Source organism: Cygnus olor, chromosome 1 (genome assembly GCF_009769625.2).
Source record: "Cygnus olor isolate bCygOlo1 chromosome 1, bCygOlo1.pri.v2, whole genome shotgun sequence".
NCBI lineage: Eukaryota > Metazoa > Chordata > Aves > Anseriformes > Anatidae > Cygnus > Cygnus olor.
This window is the reverse complement of record NC_049169.1, coordinates 207,875,069-207,895,395: the sequence shown is the minus strand read 5'-3', so window position 1 is coordinate 207,895,395 and position 20,327 is coordinate 207,875,069. Positions and strand designations below refer to the sequence as shown.

Genomic DNA, 20,327 nt, shown 5'->3' with positions numbered 1-20,327 from the left:
ACTCAGAAGTCAGGTTAGATGGGAGTTAAGGCTCTCTCAAGATAGCCTAAATTCTACCAAAATTTCCATGGCTGTTCAGTAGAAAAAGGGAGGTCCACAGGATGGTTCTGAGCTGAGTCTGCAAAGCTGAGCTGAGTCTGTCTCTTTGTACACCTTGTTTTCAGATCTATGTTTTTTTCACCTTGCCTGACATTTCTCCCAGCTCCATTCTAACTTTCTTCATTAATTACTTCCTGATTGCACTTAATTTATTTTAGCCTAACCACTCAAGCCGCTGCGATGTTATACCAGAGAGGCACAGTGAACAGTGAAACGACTAAGAAACCAACTCAATGCTCGTACTTTTCTCTCCTCTGATACATTATTTTAAGAAGCCGTGGCTCGGGGAGCTGCCAGTTGGAAAGTTAGTTCTGTGCTGCTTCTGCCTCTAGCTGCCTGCAGGGAAACATCACTTCCAGGAGATGGAGCTGGAGGGCACGTTTCTGTTATGCCAGAACCTGCCCTTGTTGTATCGCCACCTCGATTTTCTCATGTTTTCTTCTCCAGGGTTTTGCTTTTATTTTTTTTTTCTTCCCCTTCTGTTAGTTGTTTTTACTGCTTCTTTACGTACTCTCCTCTACAATCTGTCTCAAACTCTTCCTTCGTTTCCAAATGTCCATCCCCTTGCGTTGCCTCGTGGCAAGACTTTCACTTGCTTCAGAGTAGCAGTACTTTGCTGTTTAACCTAACACTGGCAAACTAATTTTTCAGAGAATTTGAGAATTGAATAGGACCTGTTAACTAGGAACCAAAACCAGGTGATCACGGCTTTCTAAAGAAACTGTAAAATCCCCCGAGATATTCAGGATTGCATATATTCTCTTAATGTCAAGGCTCCTGATCCAACCATCTTTTTTCAGAACCTGTGTCTGGAGCACAGGCAGCTCCTCGTTTTCAGTCCTTGTAATTTGGCACAACAACTGAACAACAGTCCTGAGTGAATTTCTGGTTTAATATTTAATTAATAATTGCCTGTCATTTGATTGGAGTTGGGCAGTTGAACCGATTTTCTGCAAAAAGCCCAGGTAAATCAGCTAAAAGGTGAATGGTTGCCCCGTGCATTTACTGATGCTGTTTTCTATTAATCAGACTTACAGACCATCACTAAAAATAGTAAAGACTCTTCTGTTGGGCATCAAGACAACGGCAGAAAGCCGAGTGCTGCTCGTGTACCCCACCAGAAGGGTGCAAAAGCCAGAACTGAAGTGCATCAAGGCCAGGGTGAGTTGGACTCGACCAATGCTTGCAGTGATACGCAGCTGCCGTGCTCTTTTGGGAGGCACATATTGCAGGAGTTGCTAGACCAAGCTGTCCCTGAAAGCGAGCATCCTTTGCCAGCGGGCTACATACAGAGAGATGAAGGTGCTTTTGCCATCCAGCCGCACAGCGAAGAAGAATACGAGAGGATGTTATAGAACCACGAACTCTTAATGAAATAACAACCCTGACGGACAAAACCAGCCCCTGGTCCAGCGTGCTCTCCGAAGTGGAACTGGGAGCTGACCAGCAGCCCGTAAATGCGAGGCCTGAAGATCAGGGGGATACAGATTGTTTGCAAAAAGGGAACAGCAGGCGGAGCAGCTCGTTGTCCAGCGTACCGCAAGGTGACAACCGAAGCGTGCTCACCGCTCTTAGCCCATGCATCAGCCCCTGCGCAGAGCAGAGCAGTCCTTGGGCAGGAATAGAAGGCTTGGAGAGCTTGAACGGTGTCACAGAAAAATCTGAGAAGCTGCTTCGTTCTGCTCGTTTGTCAGCAGTGCATCAAACAGTTGGTGGCCCTGTAGAAAATGGAGATTGCAACTGGGGTAGAACGTTTAATGCTAAGCAAATAAAGCACAATGCAGAGTTCTGTGCGGCCTCTGAAGAACTTCTGGAATTTCCAGGAGTCATTGGTTTGACCAATCGAAAAACCACAGCGAGAGAGAAGGAAAATGGTGAGGTTTTAGGTGAAGATCATCAAGATGAGGAAAAAAGTGGTTCCAATGAGATCTTTGCGAAGAGTGTATCTGCCCGAGCAGGCTCAGAAGGAAACAGTGGTGGCTTTTCTGATGACAGCCATGAAGACCCACCGGCAGAGTCAGGAAAGTCTGAGAAACCAACAATTGTTTTGTATCCTTCCCCTTCCTTAAGCACACATTGCATTCAAGGAGCGTATCTTATTGCTTAGTTAGAATCGCGTTGGCCTCAGGAAAGGAAATTCACTGTGTGGAGCTCTTCCCTGTGAAATAAGTCCAGAATTGATGGCCAAGAAGGTATGAGAGGTCACAGAATGGTTTGGGTTGGAAGGGGCCTTGAAGATCATCTCATTAAGTCCGTGTTATGTCGTGTTTCAGAGTGTAGTGAGGACTTCCTTCCATTTGTAACCTGTATTCAATGTTCAATGATAGCATGATGATTAAAATTAATGAGTTTCACCGTCGGGGATCCACTTGGAGCTGTTACAACGAGGCTCGTTGCCCGCCTGCAGCCCCATCAAGCGTTGTGCGGTCACGCACTGCCAAAGGTTGTTCCTTAACAGCTCTGCTCAGACCTGATCCCGTTGTTGTTCCCAACTTCTTCCTTCCACCGCAGCAGATGGAAGCCTCCATGAGGATGCTCAGCATTTCTTCTCGTCCTTCCACGGTAAGTACGGGGCGTCCTTTCCTTTATTGTCCCGGCTTAACGGAGTCCGACTGTTCGAGCAGGAATGGAAGTACTTCTCCCTTCCTTTGCCTGTCAGCGCTGAGGTTAGAGGTCGCGACAGCTTCCAAATCAAGGAGAATCTCTCTGATACCTCTTCTCGCAAGGAGAATCACTTTCAACGTTCATGATTCAACGTTCTCAGTGACGCTTGTTCATTTAGGCGGCGTGTTTGTCCATGTAGTCAGGGGGGTTGCTCTTTTCCTCCCCTGGAGTCGGTGGAATTCGCAGGTGCTCCACACTTCCTTGTGCTTTATCATGATATAGGGTGCCTAATTTTGGGGATACCTGTAATTATGACTAGTTTATACCTCTTAGATTGGGATAAAACAGGGAGTTTGCAGCAGAGAGCACCTCCTTAGAAGGTATTGACTCCTGTTCTTCGATGGAGGGAGAGGGAGTAGTAGAAGTACTTACACAGGCTGATGATTGCTTTTATTGCTTCATAAATGTTTTTGTTTGCATAAACATTTACTTGGTGCAGGAAAGTAGAGACCGTTTTCTTTCCAGAAGGTTTGTGACTCGGTTGCTTTGGGGTCTAACCGTTATTCCTGTGCAGCCACAGCAGGGCTCTGGATGTGGATCTCGGTACTGCACCATGTGGGCCAAGTGTTTACTGCTCCCAGAACAGATAACACGTTCGTTCCCCTCCCTGTGACCTATGAAACAAATGCTGTAAGGAACATTTATATAATCAGAAGCAGCTTGCTTGATCAAACAGAACAAAACCAGGCAGGATCTAATGGCTCCGAAGTAATGGAAACTCCTTGCAATTAATAAACATGTTTACAGGCAGGAAAAATGCATGAATTTTTGCTGTTTTGCATTATTAAAATGATTTTTTTTTCTTATTTACACAAGGCTTACCCTTTTCTGAAGCCTTTGAAACTTGTTCCTGATGAAAATACAGAACTCTGTCAGAGCAGTCATGGTCATAGTGTGCTTTCAGGGTCCTTGGATGCAGTTTGACCATAACACCTAGGCTGCAGTACGTCTCAGTGCTCGTTAAGCATACTTTTCATGCTCTATCTAAACACTTCAGAGAAAATCCAAAGCAGATAAAATCCCCCCCAAAAATCCAAAAATCCAAAGCAGAATCTCTGGCATGTTTCTCCTGGGGAATCTCCTTTGAATTATGTTTTCCCTTCTGTCCATACTCGTTCTCTTAATTCACTGCCACGCCCCCTCTTCCACGTTTTGCTTTCTCTGAAAGCTTCTGCTTCTTCCTGGAAGCACCCTGTCCTTCCGTGCATCTGCAAAGCAGCACTCAGACCTACGGGTTGATGTTAATGCCAGTTTTACTCGAATTCCTTTTCTGTGCAGTGCTAAGCTCAGTGGCTAGCAACACACCCCTGAAAGTGGTCAATAATTAGGGAGAGTATTAGTAAGGCCCCGTTTTGGATATAGCTGACCTTAAACCAGCTTAATTCCAGGAGTAACTAGAGCTAATCTTTTGCAGTTACACTTTGTAGGCATCTGTTGAGACAGGACTCGGTTCTGCCCCACGCTACGCAGCCGCCATCAAGCGCCCGATGTGAAGAGCAGGAAGTTTTACATTTATGCCAGCGTTACGCCGCAGTTCAGGAAGGCTGCTTTCTCGTATTTTTTTCCTAGCTAGCGCCGAGGACATCGGTTTCTAAATCCGGGTTTGTTTAGTTTCCGCACAGTTCAGCAAACGCCGAGCGTGACGGCAAGGCCGAAATCTGAGCTGTTATCATCTGAAGATCAGCAGTCCCCTGTCGCTCACATGGCGCTTGGCAAGCCTCCCTCCTGGCTAGTGTTCTGACGCCTCTCCCTGTGGTGCCTGACTCCCTGCTTTCCCTGCCTTTCTCCACAAAGCGAGGAAAAACCGGTGAGGAGGCGAAGTGGGCGGTCACGTCAAAGGAGGTGGCAGAATTTTGAGACAAAAGGGCTTTTCTGGGTCGTGCTGCGAGGACTTGTGGATCTTGAGGACTTGAGAGGTGCTGCAGTAGCTCAGGCCACGTGGCAGGGACCTGAATTTTGCAGAGCCTCACAAAATATAAAAAAAAAAAAACAGCAAATGTTTGACCTTTTTTCCTCCACCACATCAGATTCATGTCCAGTTTCTTGAGGTCCTTCCCAGCTTTCCTTTTCCACTCTTGTCCCCTGCTGTCCTGTGTGACCCAGCAGGCCCGGTTCGATTTCTGCCCCTTCTCGGGTTCATGGAGCATCTTCGCACTTGTCTCCACTCAGCCCTTTTCCCGGCTGTTCCTGATATAACCTAGGGAAAAACTTCGATGCTAAACTTAACAGCACCCAGCACTGTATTGTGGTTACTTTAAAGCTACAACTATTTTTTAATGAATCAGAGCCGTCGTGTAGGTGGCCCGGATTACAATCCAGATCTTTTTACTGACTGTAGCCTCTGGCCTCACTTCTCCTCCCTCTTTGCCTGTACTGCATTCATATGTTCCGTGCTATTTTATATACCAGGGCTGAGTTTTTGAGTCAAAAATTTAATCTCTCTAGATAACGTCCTCTCACGCAGAGGGCACTGCAGCGCTGATTCTCGTTAGGGTTTCAGGTAATCATACTATAGAGAAAAGATAATAATAAAATAAAACATTATTGCAATGAGGTGCTAGCTGGGAAGCCCATGTTAAGGTTTGCTGCCTTTCAGAGTGGCCCAGTCTACTGATACGAAGCTGTTTGGGGGGAAAAAAAGTATTTAAAACCAGGAGAGTTCAACTTTTCACTAAAATATCTTTTATTTTTCCTCACTTCTACGAATATTCCAAAAGGATAAGAAACTTACATTGAAACCAGTTTTACTCAGCAAAATAGTTGTTTCATATGGATGTACCTTCAGCGTAGGCTAGAAATAACACTTTTATAACACAAACTTAGCACCTTTGAGGTGTTCTGAAACTGCAGCTGGCCCGCAAAGGTCCGAACATCCTTTCTTGGTTGTGACATTTGTTCTTGATCTGCTCCCCTTTCAGCTGCAGCCATGAGAGCTCCTTTTTTTCCTCGAGCACGTTCCCCAGAGCTAAGGTTTTTAGCCAGTAAACTTGTCCTCTTAACCTGCTGAACAGAAATGCTGATGTTCTTTTTCATTTTCGTGATCAGAAGCCGTGTTCCCCACGTCCGTCTGGGATGGGGTGTGCTGTCTGGGACGGGACGCGAAGCTTTTGCTGTCCAGAAAGCAGAAGTAGGTGCAAGGTCGCTCCGCTGGGGGGTTGTAGCCTATTAACACAGATCTGTTTCCACTCCTGCGTCAGCGCTCGGACAAAACTCGCTGTCACGCTTGCTGCGCCGCGGGGCTGAAACGCTGCTCGCTGCCAAGGTGCTTACCCGAATCCTCTGACCTTGAAACGAGCCGGCCCCCAGGACCTCCAAAATGCCGACAAATCCCTTTGCTTTGCTCAAATCCCTGCTCACAGCAGGTAGGTAATCCCAGGCTGGTTTCAGCGTCCTGCCGTATCGCAGCCGCTTCTATAAAAAGGAAAGCAAAGCACAGTCTTCTGTACCTAAGTCCTCTTCCTCTCGCGGCTTCCGAGAGGAAAATGCGTCCTAAAAATGCAGCGCTGAGGCCAAAACGCCTTGCTAAAAGCTGTGTTGGTAGGGAATTTGCGTATTTCAAAGAAAAAATCGCTTTATACAGAGGGAAGCGCAGAAGTGTAGCCCTTCCTGTATCCCCATCCCAAAAATGTTGGTGAAGCTAAACCTGCAAATGCAATTTCCTGAGGCTCCTGATCACCTCTGCAGGCTGGGGGTGTTAACTGTGCCTGTGAGCCTGGCTTGTTTTCACACCTGAGCATGGGAGCAGCAGGAAGAAGAGCCTCTGAGCCTTTCTTACGGCTGGAAGTTTGTGTTTCAAAAGGTCCTTAGCACACGCGTGTCAGCGTGTCTGAGTTGCTGCGGGTGGACACGGCGGTACAAAAACTGGAGCAATAGGATTTCAGGCACCTGCCTGTGTCTGAAAAAGCGTGCAAGTGCTATGTTTGCATGCTCACCCTATTTACTGGCAGTCAGGAGCGTACAAACCGCTACCCATCGCCTTGGCGTCATCTGACAGCAGCAGGCAGCTGCTCTCCTGTTGTATTTTCAGTTTAAGAGCACGGGGCTCCTCTGGGGTGAGCCATTGCACCGGGGGCTTACGTTGAAAATGTGAGCTGCTGCGTCTCCCTGGCAAGCTGTGCCCAAAGTGTCTGTGTACAGCACAAATGCTCATGAGAGGGGAATTCGGGAGCCAGTTTTCTGGAAGGCAAGTTCTGCATTGTCCAGGGCGCTTTTAGTTTCAGTAATGAAATCCCAAAGTTGTCCAGCAGACACATTTCTGTAAGCGTTTCCCAGGCTGCAGGGGCTGCGGGCAGGAGTTTGCAGCCTTGGCAGCGCTTGCAGGACGATTTCTTTATGGCCACGGTACCAAATGCCATTTCGTGATAACCTGACATACGATGAATTGGATGGTTTGGGGAATCTGATAGAGAGCCCTTGCTACAGTGTAAACCTGCATCTGCTGTAGCATCGCGCGTAGCTCCCCCAAGCTGCGGGAATTCCTTGCTGTGTTTGGGGTTTGCGGGCTTTTTTTTTTCGGCCTTCCTGGTGAAGGGACGAGGCAGTCCGTATAAATTGTGTGCAGATACATAAAGCTGGTGTTCGGGAGCGAATGGTGCCTTGGTGCACCGAAATCAGAGGCCTTTCGCCAGTCCTGAGCTCTCCCTGTGAACGTTTTTCTCCGTGAACAGCTAACGAATGCTGTACAGAGACCAGAGAGCCAGCACGAGCTGGTTGCTGCCCGGCTTCAGCCAACACGAAGGTTTCGGCTGTTTCTCAAACACTTGGCTCGGAGAACAGGGTGGGAAGAAAAATTTACTGACCCTGGCTTCTCTGCACAGCCTTGAGCAAGTCAAAGGGAGCTGGGGTGGCCAGCAAGCATCTCTTTTTGCTCGCTTTTAAGCTTCTGATGTTGCCAGGTCTGTGTTTAAATCCCTCCGCTTCTTACGTTTGGTGTAGGCCAGGTTATCCCAGAGCAGAAAGAAAAACAAAGGATTCTCGTAAATATCGATGTGTCTTTTCAGTAGGATAAAAATGGATGCTGTTTTGAAGGACCACAGGCCCTAGCTATTTCCTGCGTAGTCCGAAGTCTTCTGTAGCACTATTCATGTAATTTACAGGATTCACAGTACAAAACTGGGAGCTGGTTTTCAGTTCCACTAATTTATAGTTAGTTTGTTGTGAGCCTTTCTGCACTGCTAGCTGTGAAGACAAGCGAGCTGTTCCCACCCGTGTCGTCCTTTTTCTTGACCAGGCAGCCCGCGAGCAGCGCCGTCATCTCGGTGAGCATTACCCAGCACAAGAAACAAACAGACTGCTTGCTCCTAAAAGAGCCGTTTTCCTCCCCAAACGGCGCCCCTCGAGGTGGGCAGCGCGCAGCAGCGGGGTCTGGGCAGGGAGCCGCTCACCTCGGGAGACCTTTCTGCTGCGGCCGAGCCCGCCGGGGATGGAGAAGGCGGCACGGGGATGTGGGCCAAAGGCCGTGCTGGTGTCAGCTTTCCGAGCCAGCACCGTCCTCCGGGAGAGCCTCAGCCCTGTGGTTAGCGAGGTCCCACCCCAGCACCACACATCCCACACGGGCACCGCTCGCTTGGGCCTCCACGGGCACCTGAGGCTGGGTCCTCACCTGCCTCAGCACCCCAGATGTGGGGCACGTTGGCTCGTTGGTCTAGGGGTATGATTCTCGCTTAGGGTGTGAGAGGTCCCGGGTTCAAATCCCGGACGAGCCCTTCTTTTTTTAGGCCACCAAGGCCAAGGGCGTCGGGCTCGCGTCAGGAGCAGTGCGGCCAGCGGGGCCAGGGAGGTGCTCGTCCCCCTGGTCCTGCTCTGGTGAGGCCGCACCTCGAGTGCTGGGTTCAGCTTTGGCCCCTCACTACAGAAGGACATCGAGGCCCTGGAGCGTGTCCAGAGAAGGGCTCCGAAGCTGGGGAAGAGCCTGGGACACAAGTCCTGTGAGGGGCGGCTGAGGGACCTGGGGGGGTTGGGCTGGGGAAGAGGAGGCTCAGGGCAGACCTTATTGCTCTCTGCAACTGCCTGAAAGGAAGGGGTGTGGAGCTGGGGGTCGGCCTCTTCTCACAGGTAACCACTGATAGGACCAGAGGGAATGGCCTCGAGTTGTGCCAGGGGAGGTTCAGGCTGGAAATGAGGAGACATTTCTTCTCAGCAAGAGCGGTCAGGGGTTGGGACGGGTTGCCCAGGGAGGTGGTGGGGTCACCGTCCCTGGGGGTGTTCAAGGCAAGGTTGGACGTGGTGCTTGGGGACATGGTTTGGTGGGTGACAGTGGTGGTAGGGGGGTGGTTGGACCAGGTGATCCTGGGGGGCTTTTCCAATTAATACATTAGGTTTTTACTTAAAGGGAAACGGGAGTTTCTGTGTACACTGAAAACCCCAGTGTTTAGTGGCACTGTGACATCCGTGAGGACGTCCAGCTGCTGGCAGAACTCGTGCAATGAGGGGCTGTGACAAAATACTAAAAGAGTAGCGTGCGGCCTGTGGGCTGCTTCATAGGGTCCCTGCAGGGAACCGAGACTTGGCCGGTCCTGTTTGTCAGCAGGCCTGGCCTGGTTGTGTGGGAGCCTTGCCCCTGCTTTGCAGGGGTGCTTGGTTTGGTTTTAGGGTTCCTCGTATCACAGAATCACAGAGTTGTAGGGGTTGGAAGGGACCTCAAGAGATCATCGGGTGCATCCCCCCTGCCAAAGCAGGTTCCCTAGAGCAGGTTGCCCAGTAGGCGTCCAGACGGGCCTTAAATATCTCCAGAGAAGGAGACCCCACAACCTCCCTGGGCAGCCTGTCCCAGTGCTGCCGTCACCCTCACCGGGAAGAAGTTCTTTTGGGTGTTGGTTTTCTCTGTGAGTCTGTAAATAGCAAAAATCCAGCAGAACATTAGAGATGGAAACATCTAAGGTGAAATCATCCGAGCGGTTACAGCAGGGAGCTGTAATGGTGAGCATCAATCCTCCCGCCTGCCAAGCCTGCGCCGGACCAGGCCGGGTCAGCACAGCCGAAGATCACACTTGGGAAATCTCGCTGTGGGGTTACAGCCTCTTGCCCTTGTCTGCGTGTGGGAAGGGAAACTGGTGTTAAAGCAGCTTTAGCCTCTTACACGAGCCTCTTGTCCCTCGCCCTGGGCTCCAATAAGCACAGCTACACCCGGCACACGCAGGGCAGGACGTCTTTTGTTCCGCAGAGCGCTTTCCCTTACGGTTCTTCACCAGCAGAGCTGTCACAGAGCTGCCACTCGGCGTGCTCGCCGCATGAACGCAGCACAAGAGGTATCCCAGAGTGCTTCCTCCTAAAAGAGCCGTTTTCCTCCCCAAACGGCGCCCCTCGAGGTGGGCAGCGCGCAGCAGCGGGGTCTGGGCAGGGAGCCGCTCACCTCGGGAGACCTTTCTGCTGCGGCCGAGCCCGCCGGGGATGGAGAAGGCGGCACGGGGATGTGGGCCAAAGGCCGTGCTGGTGTCAGCTTTCCGAGCCAGCGCCGTCCTCCGGGAGAGCCTCAGCCCTGTGGTTAGCGAGGTCCCACCCCAGCACCACACATCCCACACGGGCACCGCTCGCTTGGGCCTCAGCAGGCACCTGAGGCTGGGTCCTCACCTGCCTCAGCACCCCAAACATGGGGCACGTTGGCTCGTTGGTCTAGGGGTATGATTCTTGCTTAGGGTGCGAGAGGTCCCGGGTTCAAATCCCGGACGAGCCCTTCTTTTTTAGGCCACCAAGGCCAAGGGCATCGGGCTCGCGTCAGGAGCAGTGCGGCCAGCGGGGCCAGGGAGGTGCTCGTCCCCCTGGGCTCTGCTCTGGTGAGGCCGCACCTCGAGTGCTGGGTTCAGCTTTGGGCCCCTCACTACCAGAAGGACATCGAGGCCCTGGAGCGTGTCCAGAGAAGGGCTCCGAAGCTGGGGAAGGGCCTGGGACACAAGTCCTGTGAGGAGCGGCTGAGGGAACTGGGGGGGTTTGGGCTGGGGAAGAGGAGGCTCAGGGCAGACCTTATTGCTCTCTGCAACTGCCTGAAAGGAAGGTGTGGGGAGCTGGGGGTCGGCCTCTGCTCACAGGTAACCAGCTTCCAGCCCCAACAGCACGTGAGCACCCCGGCGAGTTCACCTCTCCCCTAGAAGCTAAATGCAGGCACGCAGCCGCTGAAGGCGGGGATGGGAAGCCACGGGAATGCTGCTCGTCCTTCTCCTCTGCCTTTCACGCAGCCGACAGCTCCGGCAGCCTGTTCCCAGGCCAGGCTGCGCGGTGTCGGAGCGAAAGGGCACGGAGGTGAGGGGCAGAGGGGAAGTGAACAGCAAAAATCAAAGCAAAAAACTAGAGACTTTAACATTTAAGGTGAAATCATCCGAGCGGTTACGGCAGTGGGATTTTTGTTCGGTGCTTCTGTTTGAAACGGACACTCAGGTAATCTGGGAAGGAGGAAATGGGGACTACTGAGATATTCCCAGAAATGCGGAGCGCTGTGCTCCGAGACCCATACCCAGCCCGGCCGCGATGCCTCTCAGTGTGCGGGGTGAGAAAAAGCCCTTGAAGAAGAACCAGTGAGCAAGGGAAAACCTCAGGAGGGTGATTTCTGCGTATCCAGCTGCTCGCAGGCCGCAAAAGGCACACCCAGCACCCGGGCAGAGCTCGCAGGGCTGTAAAGTTTTGTTCCTTCTCTCCCCAGAGCGGACGCGGAGCTGCGCTGCGAGGAATCCCGTACCGAAGGCCAAACCGTCAGAGGCTGGCGCTGGCCCCGGCCGCTCTCTCGGAAGAAGAAGCCAAGAGAATCGCCCGCATCTTCTCTGCTCGGCTCTCCAAGAAAGAGTAGCGAGGGTGAGAGCCCGTCCGGAGCGGCTCCAGCCTGCTGTGGGCAAAGGCTGCAGCCTCCGGGGGGGAGGAGAAGGCAGCAGTTGGGTTCAATCTCTGATGTTTTGCCTAATTGGTATTAATTTAAAGGGAGGTAGAGCCTGGTGGTCAGCCAAGGGAAGCTGAGAGACTGCACCTTGCGAGGCCAGCGCCCAGGTGAGACTCAAGCCCTAGGCTAAGCAGCAGGGCGTCACCCGGCCTTCAGGTGCTCGAGTTCTGAGCTTTATTCCTGTGAAATTTCTCCAGTTACACCCCCCTCCGCCTTTTAGTTTTATTTTTCAACAAGCTGGGTAAAGCGTCCCATTTTGGGGCAGCTCCTCTTTCTTGAACCAAAGGAGGGAGAACATTAAAAATCGGCCGTCCTGGCGGGGAGCTGAGCACTGCTGCCTCCCTGCCCGCGTGTGCTGGGGACGGGGAGAGGAGAGGAGCTCCCTCCCCACCTCGTACACCCAAAAATCACTGCTGGGAAGCAGTTTGCTGATTCTCCGAGTGCGAGAGGAACGCGTGCACCCACGGTGCTTGTGTAAATACAGACCCAGGGTCCTGTGAAATAGCGGTGTGTGTACAGAAGCCTTTTACGGGAAATGTGGCACTTTTATAACGTAAATTATTTTTGTACGTGTTTGTCTGCTACCTTTTGGATAACGGCTTTGATGCAAACCAAGCTAAGTTATTTTTTTGTACCGCTCCCCGACCGCTGTTTGTGTTTCAATAAAATTATGATTTCTTCTCGTCTGGGGTGCAGTGCTTGGCTCCGGGTGAGCAGGGCTTGGACCCACAACAGCCTCGGGGATGCCACAGAAATGCGTCCTGGAGGCTGGGGGGGCTGAGGGCGTGCGTAAAGGTCTCTGCTTTGAGGGGGAGTTGAGCGTTGCTGCATTGCCCAAGGTGGACGGTGGAGGCGAGCAAGCGCGAAGCCTTCCTGTCTCCGGAAAAAAGCTGCCTTTAGAACCCCACTTTCGAGTCAGGATATTGGGAGCTGAAGTTTCATCGTCCCTTTTTTGCTCCCTTCTCTGCGCTTTTGTTTTTCCTAAAGGCGTAATTCACCACGAATGTCTCTCTCCTTGTCCCTGCGGGGAGGCGAAACCGTTTCCAGAGCCCCTTGGGGCACGCTGTGCGTCAGCGCCGCCCGGGCAGGGAGGTGGAGGTGCCAGGTGTCCCCGTACGGCGCGTCCTCAGCTTCCCTTGCAAGAACAGGAGGGATGCGAGGGCTTCCTTCTCCCCTTGCCGATCCTCCTGGCATCCCCAAAAAACCCAGGGCGGGGCTGGGAGCACCGTGCCAGCATGGCCTTGAGTTTTAAGACAGTAGGAAAGGGAAGGAAAGGGACACTTGTTGAGCTTTCATCCCATCCTCAGCCTCCAGCACTGTCCCGAGCTGCATCCTGAGCCTTTGCGCATCGCAGCCCTCGAAAGGACAGCGTGGGTTTTGTTGCCTGAGCCTGGGCACGGACACGGAGGGGTTTCTGATTTGGGGTTTACCTCAGCCGCCCGCCTGGCCCCTGCCCTGGGGTCGCGCCACGTGAGCGCAGGGGACACGCTGTAGGAAATCCCGCCGGTAAACAAGCTCAGCAGCGAGCCCGGGGCCCTGACAGCTGCTTGGGATCGATGACAAACGCGTGGCCGGTGCCAGGGCCAAGAGGGTCGGACCTGCCCCGTGCCGTGCTCCCCGGCCCCAGGGTCCCAGCCGGGCAGGAGCGTGTTTGGAGCAGGGGTCGAAATGAAGCAAACCCCTCGTGCGTGCCAGGTGGCCCCGCTTTCAGCAGCTCAAATGCCACCGGGGGACGGGGTTTTGCTGTCACCCGACGCCGGTGGCTGCTGGAACGTCCCCCGGGCGCTATATAAGGGGAGGGCCAAGGAGCTGGCTCGCAGGGCGCTGGCTGCGCACAGCGGGATGTAAGGAGGCAGACGGGGACGCGGTGCCCGGGTCCCCACGGTAAGGCCCTGTGGGATCCGGGGGGGGTCAGCGGGCTGAGCGAGGAGGCTCCGTGCCTCGGTTTCCCTGAGGACGCGTGCGAAGAAAGGGGGAAGGATTTGGCTTCTGAGCGTGTCCCAAGGCAGCCAGAGCCGCCCCGGCAAATCGTCACCTCCGTCCCCAAACCGGGAGCCTGGAGGAAGCCCCTCCCGACGCGGCACCCCGCTGCGAACCCTCCCATTCCCTTGCAGCCCCTCCAGCCATGGTGGGCCTGAAGCCCCCCGAGGTGCCCCCGCCGGCAGCCGTGAAGTTCCTCAGCGCCGGGACGGCCGCCTGCATCGCCGACGTCTGCACCTTCCCCCTGGACACCGCCAAAGTGCGGCTGCAGGTACGGCCCCGAAAACCCCGCTAAAAGCTCCCCGCAGCGCTGGGACCCCCCACGCGGGTGCGTTTTGTGGGGGGGGTGGGCAGAGGGTAAGGTGACGCCATCGGCACCCTGCAGATCCAGGGCGAGGTGCGGATCCCCCGGAGCCCCAGCACGGTGGAGTACCGGGGCGTTTTGGGCACGCTGAGCACCATGGTGCGCACCGAGGGGCCCCGCAGCCTCTACAGCGGGCTGGCGGCGGGGCTGCAGCGCCAGATGAGCTTCGCCTCCATCCGCATCGGGCTGTACGACTCGGTGAAGCAGCTCTACACCCCGAAGGGGGCTGAGAGTGAGTGCAACAGCGGCCGGGACCCTGCCCCGTGCACAAACCCCTTCCCTGCACCCACCCCCATACCGATGTGCGACCTCCCCGTGACGGGGCAGAGCCCACCCCGTGGTGCCCGATCCCCACAACCCCTCCCAAATCTCACACCCCGGAGCCGTCCCCGCTTGCGGGCTCGCCGCGGGGTTCCCCGCTCGGGGGGGGTGTCCCCAAGGCGTGCGTGTCCTCCCGCAGGCACGGGGCTGGCGGCGCGGCTGCTGGCGGGCTGCACCACGGGGGCCGTGGCGGTGACGTGCGCCCAACCCACCGACGTGGTCAAGGTGCGCTTCCAGGCCCACGGGGCGCTGCCGGACAGCGCCCGGCGCTACAGCGGCACCGTGGACGCGTACCGCACCATCGCCAGGGAGGAGGGCGTCCGCGGGCTGTGGAGAGGTAGGGGCTGAGATGGGAATCAGAGGCTGGGTTGGGTTGGAAGGGGCCCTAAAGCCCCCCGCAGCCTGGCCCCTACCAGGGCTGGGGCACCCCCAGCTCCTCTGGGCAGCCTGGGCCAGGGCCTCAGCGCCCTCAGAGGGAAGAATTTCTTCCCAACGCCTCCCCGAAGCCTCCCCCCTGCCAGGCTCCAGCCGGTGCCCCTCGTCCTGTCCCCCCAGCCCTGACCAAGAGTCCCTCCCCAGCTTTCCTGCCCCCCCCCCCCCGGAGTGGGGACAGGGCTGGGACCCCACCCAGGCTGCTCCAGGGGGGCTGTGAGCACCATGCCCGGTGCCACCGCCCCCCCCCCCCCGCCCCACACAGGGACGCTGCCCAACATCGCCCGCAACGCCATCGTTAACTGCGGGGAGCTCGTCACCTACGACCTCATCAAGGACGCGCTGCTGCGGGCGCAGCTGATGACAGGTGAGGTTGGTGCAGGGGACGCTGCCGGGCGCCGGCCCCATCCCCACGGCCCTCACCGGCCCAGCCCTGCCCCACAGACAACGTCCCCTGCCACTTCGTGGCCGCCTTCGGGGCCGGTTTCTGCGCCACGGTGGTGGCGTCGCCGGCGGACGTGGTGAAGACGCGGTACATGAACGCCGGCCCCGGGCAGTACAGGAACGTGCTCAGCTGCCTCCTGGCCCTCCTGATGCAGGACGGCCTCGCCGGCCTCTACAAGGGGTGAGTTTGGGGTAAAAAAAAGGGCAATATCGCGGCGTGCACGGGCACCGGCGTGGCTCAGCACCCCCTCCCCCCACACACACCCCGGGCTGCCACCGTCGGGACTCGAGGCAGGGCTTTGGGGCCCCGGGGACGTCCCCTCCAGCGCCGTTTTTTTCCCGGTACAGGTTCGTCCCCTCCTTCCTGCGGCTCGGCTCCTGGAACGTGGTGATGTTCATCTCCTACGAGCAGCTACAACGTGCTGCGGTGCTGGCCCGGCCGGCTCCCCCCTGAGCCCCCGGCCCCTCTCGCCAGCGCGGGCAAGGGGCAGGAGTAAATTACGTTAATTGCTGCGGCAGCGTGGGGGGAACGAGGCCAAACACCCCCCCCCCCCCACGGCCCGATGGGGATGATGATGAGGACCAAGAGGGTCCCCGAGAGGGACCGGCGAGGCGGACGGAGGCGCTGCAGGCGGCCGTTTGCAGGGACGTGGGAGAAAAGGTTTCCAGAGAGGAGTTTAGAGGGGAATTAAAAGCACTCGTAGGGTTTCCAGCCCGGAGAGCATCGCTCCTGGCGGCAGCGGGAACGAGACGAATGGAAGGGAGAGGTGTGGGCAGGCGGGACGGAATTGAGGGATGGGGGAAAAACGCGGTGATTCCTGTGATTTCCTCACTCACGCTTCAAATAAATCACCCCTATGGGGTCTGAGCGCAGCGGGACTCGCGGTTCCTTCACCTTTTGGGGGGACCACAGAATCGTTAAGGTTGGAAAAGCCCTACAAGCTCACCTGGTCCCCCTACCACCAATGTCAGGATGGGAGGGGGGGTTCTCTGAAGGAATAACCGCCTCTGGGAGAGCACCGAGCAGCTTGCCTGGCGCACGTCCCCAGATAAAACCCAGGAACGACCCTGTTCTGCCTGGCTGTGGGGGAGCCTGTGAGTGCAGCCAGCGTATTCCCCAGTGGGTGGCTTCTGGGCTGTGAGGAGGGGGGGGGGGGGGGGCTCCCCGAGTCCCCAAAAAGCTTTCCAGGATCTGTTAACTCCAGCCCAGCGCAGAGGGCTGACACCAGCCCTGCGCGGTGCGATCCGTGGGGGCTGCACCGCCCCGTCCCGCTCCGCTCCCCTGCCAGGACCAGCCCCCAGCAGCCCGCGAGGGCAGAGCCCGGCGCTCCTGTTCCCCCCAAAACCCCCTCTGTGACCCCGCAGCAGCTGAGCTGGCAGCCGCCCCCGTCACCACAAAGCCACCACAAAGCCACGTGGAGCCCAGGTCCCGGGGGAAATCCCTCGTCCCCAGTGCTGGCAGCAGCGCTTTATTGGCTAGGAGAGCAGCGCGCTCTTCAGGAGCATTTTCTTGTCGGGCGTGAGCTGCTTGGGGAAGCAGATGTTGAAGGAGATGAGCAGGTCGCCTCTGCGCGTGGGGTCCCCGGGCAGCGGCATCCCCTCGCCGGGCACCACCTTGCGGTACTTGGGGCTGCGAAGCAAAGGAGGGGCTGAGGAGCTCCTGGTCCCCAAAAAAACCTGCCCTTCCAGCGCTGCCCCGCGCTCTGCAGAGCCCCGGGTGCTTCTGAGCAAGTTGCTGAGGGCAGGTTTGCTCCCCCAAGCTTCCACCCGTGGCCTGTGCTCCCCTTTCAGCTTCATCCCCCACGTTACTAAACCTCAGAGGCCCCCGAAAGAGGCGAGGAGCTCCCCCCCCCGGCCCAGCGCCCCGCGGGGAGCAGGAGCCCGCGGGGAGGCTCCGAGGGCACTCACTCCACGATGTCGTTGACGGGGACGTTGAGCAGCCGCCCGTCCAGCGTCCTCACCTCCACCGCGCAGCCGACCAACGCCTGCGAGACACAGCAGGGCCCCGAGCTGCATTTTTAAGCCCCGAAGGGACCCATTTTACAAAACCGTGTGAGCACCACGTGGCCTCGCCAGCCCCCCCCAACCCCCCCGTGGCAGGGGAAGGCTCCCCCAGCACCCAGCGGCTGCTCCGCGCCCGCTCCTGGTGCCCCTCACAGCGCAGGAGCAGGCGGCAGCTCCTCGCCTCCTGGCTCCCCACCTTTCCCAGGGGGATGGTGGCCACGTAGGTGAGGTTGTCGCCGGCTCTTTTGAACCTCAGGTGGGGTTTCTCCTGGACAACGAAGGTGATGTCCGCTGGAATGACATTGGGACCCTAAAAGCAAAGGGAAAAAAGGTAACTGGGGATGTTACAGCTTTATACAGGGGAAGGTGACACGATCGCCTGCCCCGCTTCGGTGCTGCTGGCTGCTGGCTGGGGAGAAAAGAAAGGGATTTTCTTCATTTAGGGGAAAAAAAAAAAAAAAGTCTGTATCAAAAAGCCTCCTGCCAGAGAAAACCAGCCTGGGTTTTGCGAAGGTGAGGCCGGACAGAACAACCACCACCCCTTTCAATTATTTTTATCCTAAGGAAAAAGTCAGACAGAAAGAAAAAAAACAGCCAGAAAGGGCTCTTTTTATTTTTATTTTTATTTTTTTTTTGCTGTCTTCCTGAGCACAGCAGCACTTGTCTGCGCCGGAGGAATCTGTCGCTTCCCTGCAGCAGCGCAAAGGGCGCAAACGGGAAAGCTGCAACGAGCACGCGGCCGGTCCTGAGGCCCCCCCCCCCCACACCCCGGCCCAAAACATCACCCCGCGGCCGTTACCTGGTCTCCTTCCTTCTCGAAGGTGATCCTGGTGCCTTGCCTCCACCCTGGCTGCACGTCGATGGTCAGGATCTTGTCCCTGATGGCGCTCGTTTGGCCGTCTTCGTTCATCACCTGCGGGGCAGATGAGGGTGACGAAGAGCTCGGCAAGGCAGCATGGGCTCCTCCTCCCTGGAATCAGCCCTTCCCGTGAGATCTCCATCAGCTCTCGGGCTGAATTCCTCCCGGCGAGCCAGGGAAGGAGGCAACCGGCTGGGATCCTGCCTGCATTTCTGGTTTTCAGGTCCCGAGGTGCAGGACCAGCCTCAAAGCTCCGGGTTCTGCCGCTGGAACGTCCCGCACCGCCAGGAGAAGTCCCCGCCGCGCCCAGCGCGAGCCCTTACTCTGCGGGAGATCTTGATCTTCTTGGTGCAGCCGTGGAAGAGATCCTCGAGGGAGAGGTGGAGATCCCGCACGATCGGGGGGTCTTGCTTCAGCGCGCCGCGGCCTCGCAGCCCCCCGAAGGGCACGACCACCTCCGAGCCGTCCTCAGCAAAGAATTCTGCGGGGGCGAGCGGAGGGAAATAGGACGCGGGGGTGGGGGGGGGGATAACACGGGGCTCAGGGACGGCAACTCCGAATCCCAGGGTCAGTCAGGAGAGGGGAGAATAAAAGCTCCCAGCAGGGGAGGCTGGCATCCTCCTGGGGACTAAACCCTGCAGCACAGCCGGCCTCGGAGAGGCAAAACTCAAGAGGAAGCACCGAGGGAGGAAGAAGACGGAGGGGCAGAAGCAGAGCTCCTCGGGCGGCAACCCCGGGGCACACGCAGTGCGTTTGGGTAGCTGGGGAGGGAAACGGCCCCGCAAACCTCAATGTTCTGGGGCTGGCAGCGGCCTCGGAGCCACCCCAGGGTGGGCGCGGACCCCGCAGGGAGGCAGCAGAGCAGCCACGTACCTGCAAAGGGGTTGTCTCCGCCGAAGAACTCCTTGAAGACCTTGTCAGGGTTGTTGTGAAACACGTAGCCGGCCGTCCAGGCGTTCTCATCGCCGCACGCTAGGGGGATGCCGCCTTTGAGACCTTCCTCTCCAAACCTGTCGTAGACGCCTCTCTTCGCAGCTAGAGGACGAGGAGATATCGAGTATTATCATTATTTTTTTTTTGCTGTGGAACTGGGAGAGCTCCTCCGGCTCGAGCCCCCCGCACTCACGGTCGCCGAGCACGTCGTAGGCTTCGGCCAGCTGCCTGAACCTCTCCTGCGCCCCGGGCTCGCGGCACTTCAGCGGGTGGCTCTTCAGGGCCAGCAGGCGGTAGCTGCGGGGCGGGAGGAGGAGGAGGGGGAAGACGATGGTGAGGAGGAGGATGAGGAGGAAGATGAGGAGGAGGAGGAAGATGAGGAGGAAGATGATGGTGATGGGGAAGATGAGGAGGAGGAGGAGGATGAGGAAGATGATGGTGAGGAGGAAGATGATGGTGATGGGGAAGATGATGGTGAGGAGGAAGATGAGGAGGAGGAGGAAGATGAGGAGGAAGATGATGGTGATGGGGAAGATGAGGAGGAGGAGGAGGATGAGGAAGATGATGGTGAGGAGGAAGATGATGGTGATGGGGAAGATGATGGTGATGGGGAAGATGAGGAGGAGGAGGAGGAGGAGGAAGATGATGGTGAGGAGGAAGATGATGGTGATAGGGAAGATGAGGAGGAGGAGGAAGATGAGGAGGAGGATGAGGAGGAAGATGATGGTGAGGAGGAAGATGATGGTGATAGGGAAGATGAGGAGGAGGAGGATGAGGAGGAGGATGAGGAGGAAGATGATGGTGAGGATAATGGTGAGGAGGAAGATGAAGATGATGGTGAGGAGGAAGATGACGATGAGAAAGATGGTGATGAGGAAGATGATAGTGAGGAGGAAGATGATGAAGATGATGGTGAGGAGGAAGATGAGGAGGAGGACGAGGATGAGGAAGATGATGATGAGGATGATGATGGTGATGAGGAAGATGATGGTGAGAAGGAGGATTAGGAGGAGGAAGATGAGGAGGAGGAAGATGATGGTGAGGAGGAAGATGAGGAAGAGGAAGATGAAAAGAGCCCATCCCGGAGCCCCGCAGCCCCCCCCAACCCCCCCCACCTCCCAGCCCCCGCCGGCTACAGCCCCCCCAAGCCCCGCAGCCTCCCCCCCGAGCCCCCCCCGACCCCCCCAGGCCCCCCGGCCCCCCTCACGCCCGCTGGATGTCGGCGGTCGAGGCGCCGCGGCCCAGCCCCAGCACGGCGTAGTAGTCCTGCCCCATGGCGGCCCCGTTGCTAGGGGCGCGGCGCGGGGCACGCCGGGAGTTGTAGTTCTCGCCGCCCTGTGGCGCCGTCCGCCATCTTGCGCCCC

The 20,327-nt window shown here is 56.6% G+C and overlaps 3 protein-coding genes and 2 non-coding genes across 6 annotated transcripts in view; 4 read left to right on the top strand and 1 right to left on the bottom strand.

Moving 5' to 3' along the window:
* Window positions 1-12,310, top strand: part of C2CD3 (C2 domain containing 3 centriole elongation regulator) — a 51,323-nt gene extending 39,013 nt beyond the window's left edge. Inside the window, 4 exon segments of the mRNA XM_040534068.1 lie at window positions 1,129-1,437; window positions 1,440-2,148; window positions 2,568-2,661; window positions 11,396-12,310. Of these exon segments, the coding sequence (XP_040390002.1) occupies window positions 1,129-1,437; window positions 1,440-2,148; window positions 2,568-2,661; window positions 11,396-11,539 (1,256 nt within the window). The 3' untranslated portion in view covers window positions 11,540-12,310.
* TRNAP-AGG lies at window positions 8,397-8,468 on the top strand. Its single transcript has one exon. It is a non-coding gene; the product is annotated as a tRNA-Pro (tRNA).
* Window positions 10,364-10,435, top strand: TRNAP-AGG. The gene has a single exon. It is a non-coding gene; the product is annotated as a tRNA-Pro (tRNA).
* Window positions 12,311-12,392: 82 nt separating the features above from the next.
* On the top strand, window positions 12,393-16,034 carry LOC121058062 (mitochondrial uncoupling protein 3-like). The gene is made up of 7 exons (XM_040533087.1): window positions 12,393-13,510; window positions 13,741-13,877; window positions 13,992-14,202; window positions 14,431-14,628; window positions 14,989-15,090; window positions 15,168-15,348; window positions 15,516-16,034. Exons 2-7 carry the CDS (start codon window positions 13,752-13,754, stop codon window positions 15,619-15,621), a joined length of 924 nt encoding a protein of 307 aa, XP_040389021.1. The 5' UTR covers window positions 12,393-13,510; window positions 13,741-13,751; the 3' UTR covers window positions 15,622-16,034.
* A 564-nt stretch (window positions 16,035-16,598) lies between these two features.
* DNAJB13 (DnaJ heat shock protein family (Hsp40) member B13) lies at window positions 16,599-20,294 on the bottom strand. Of its 2 annotated transcripts, XM_040530255.1 has the most exons (8): window positions 20,171-20,294; window positions 19,157-19,260; window positions 18,904-19,065; window positions 18,354-18,511; window positions 17,971-18,084; window positions 17,368-17,481; window positions 17,076-17,152; window positions 16,599-16,797 (listed from the first exon to the last, which is right to left on the bottom strand). In XM_040530255.1, the coding sequence occupies exons 1-8, from the start codon at window positions 20,236-20,238 to the stop codon at window positions 16,644-16,646; spliced, it is 951 nt and encodes a 316-aa protein (XP_040386189.1). In that variant the 5' UTR covers window positions 20,239-20,294; the 3' UTR covers window positions 16,599-16,643. The 2 variants fall into 2 exon arrangements, with proteins under 2 accessions (XP_040386189.1, XP_040386275.1); XM_040530341.1 differs by lacking the exons at window positions 16,599-16,797; window positions 17,076-17,152; window positions 17,368-17,481 and adding an exon at window positions 17,888-17,912 and having other exon boundaries at window positions 17,946-18,084.
* Window positions 20,295-20,327: the final 33 nt, after the last annotated feature.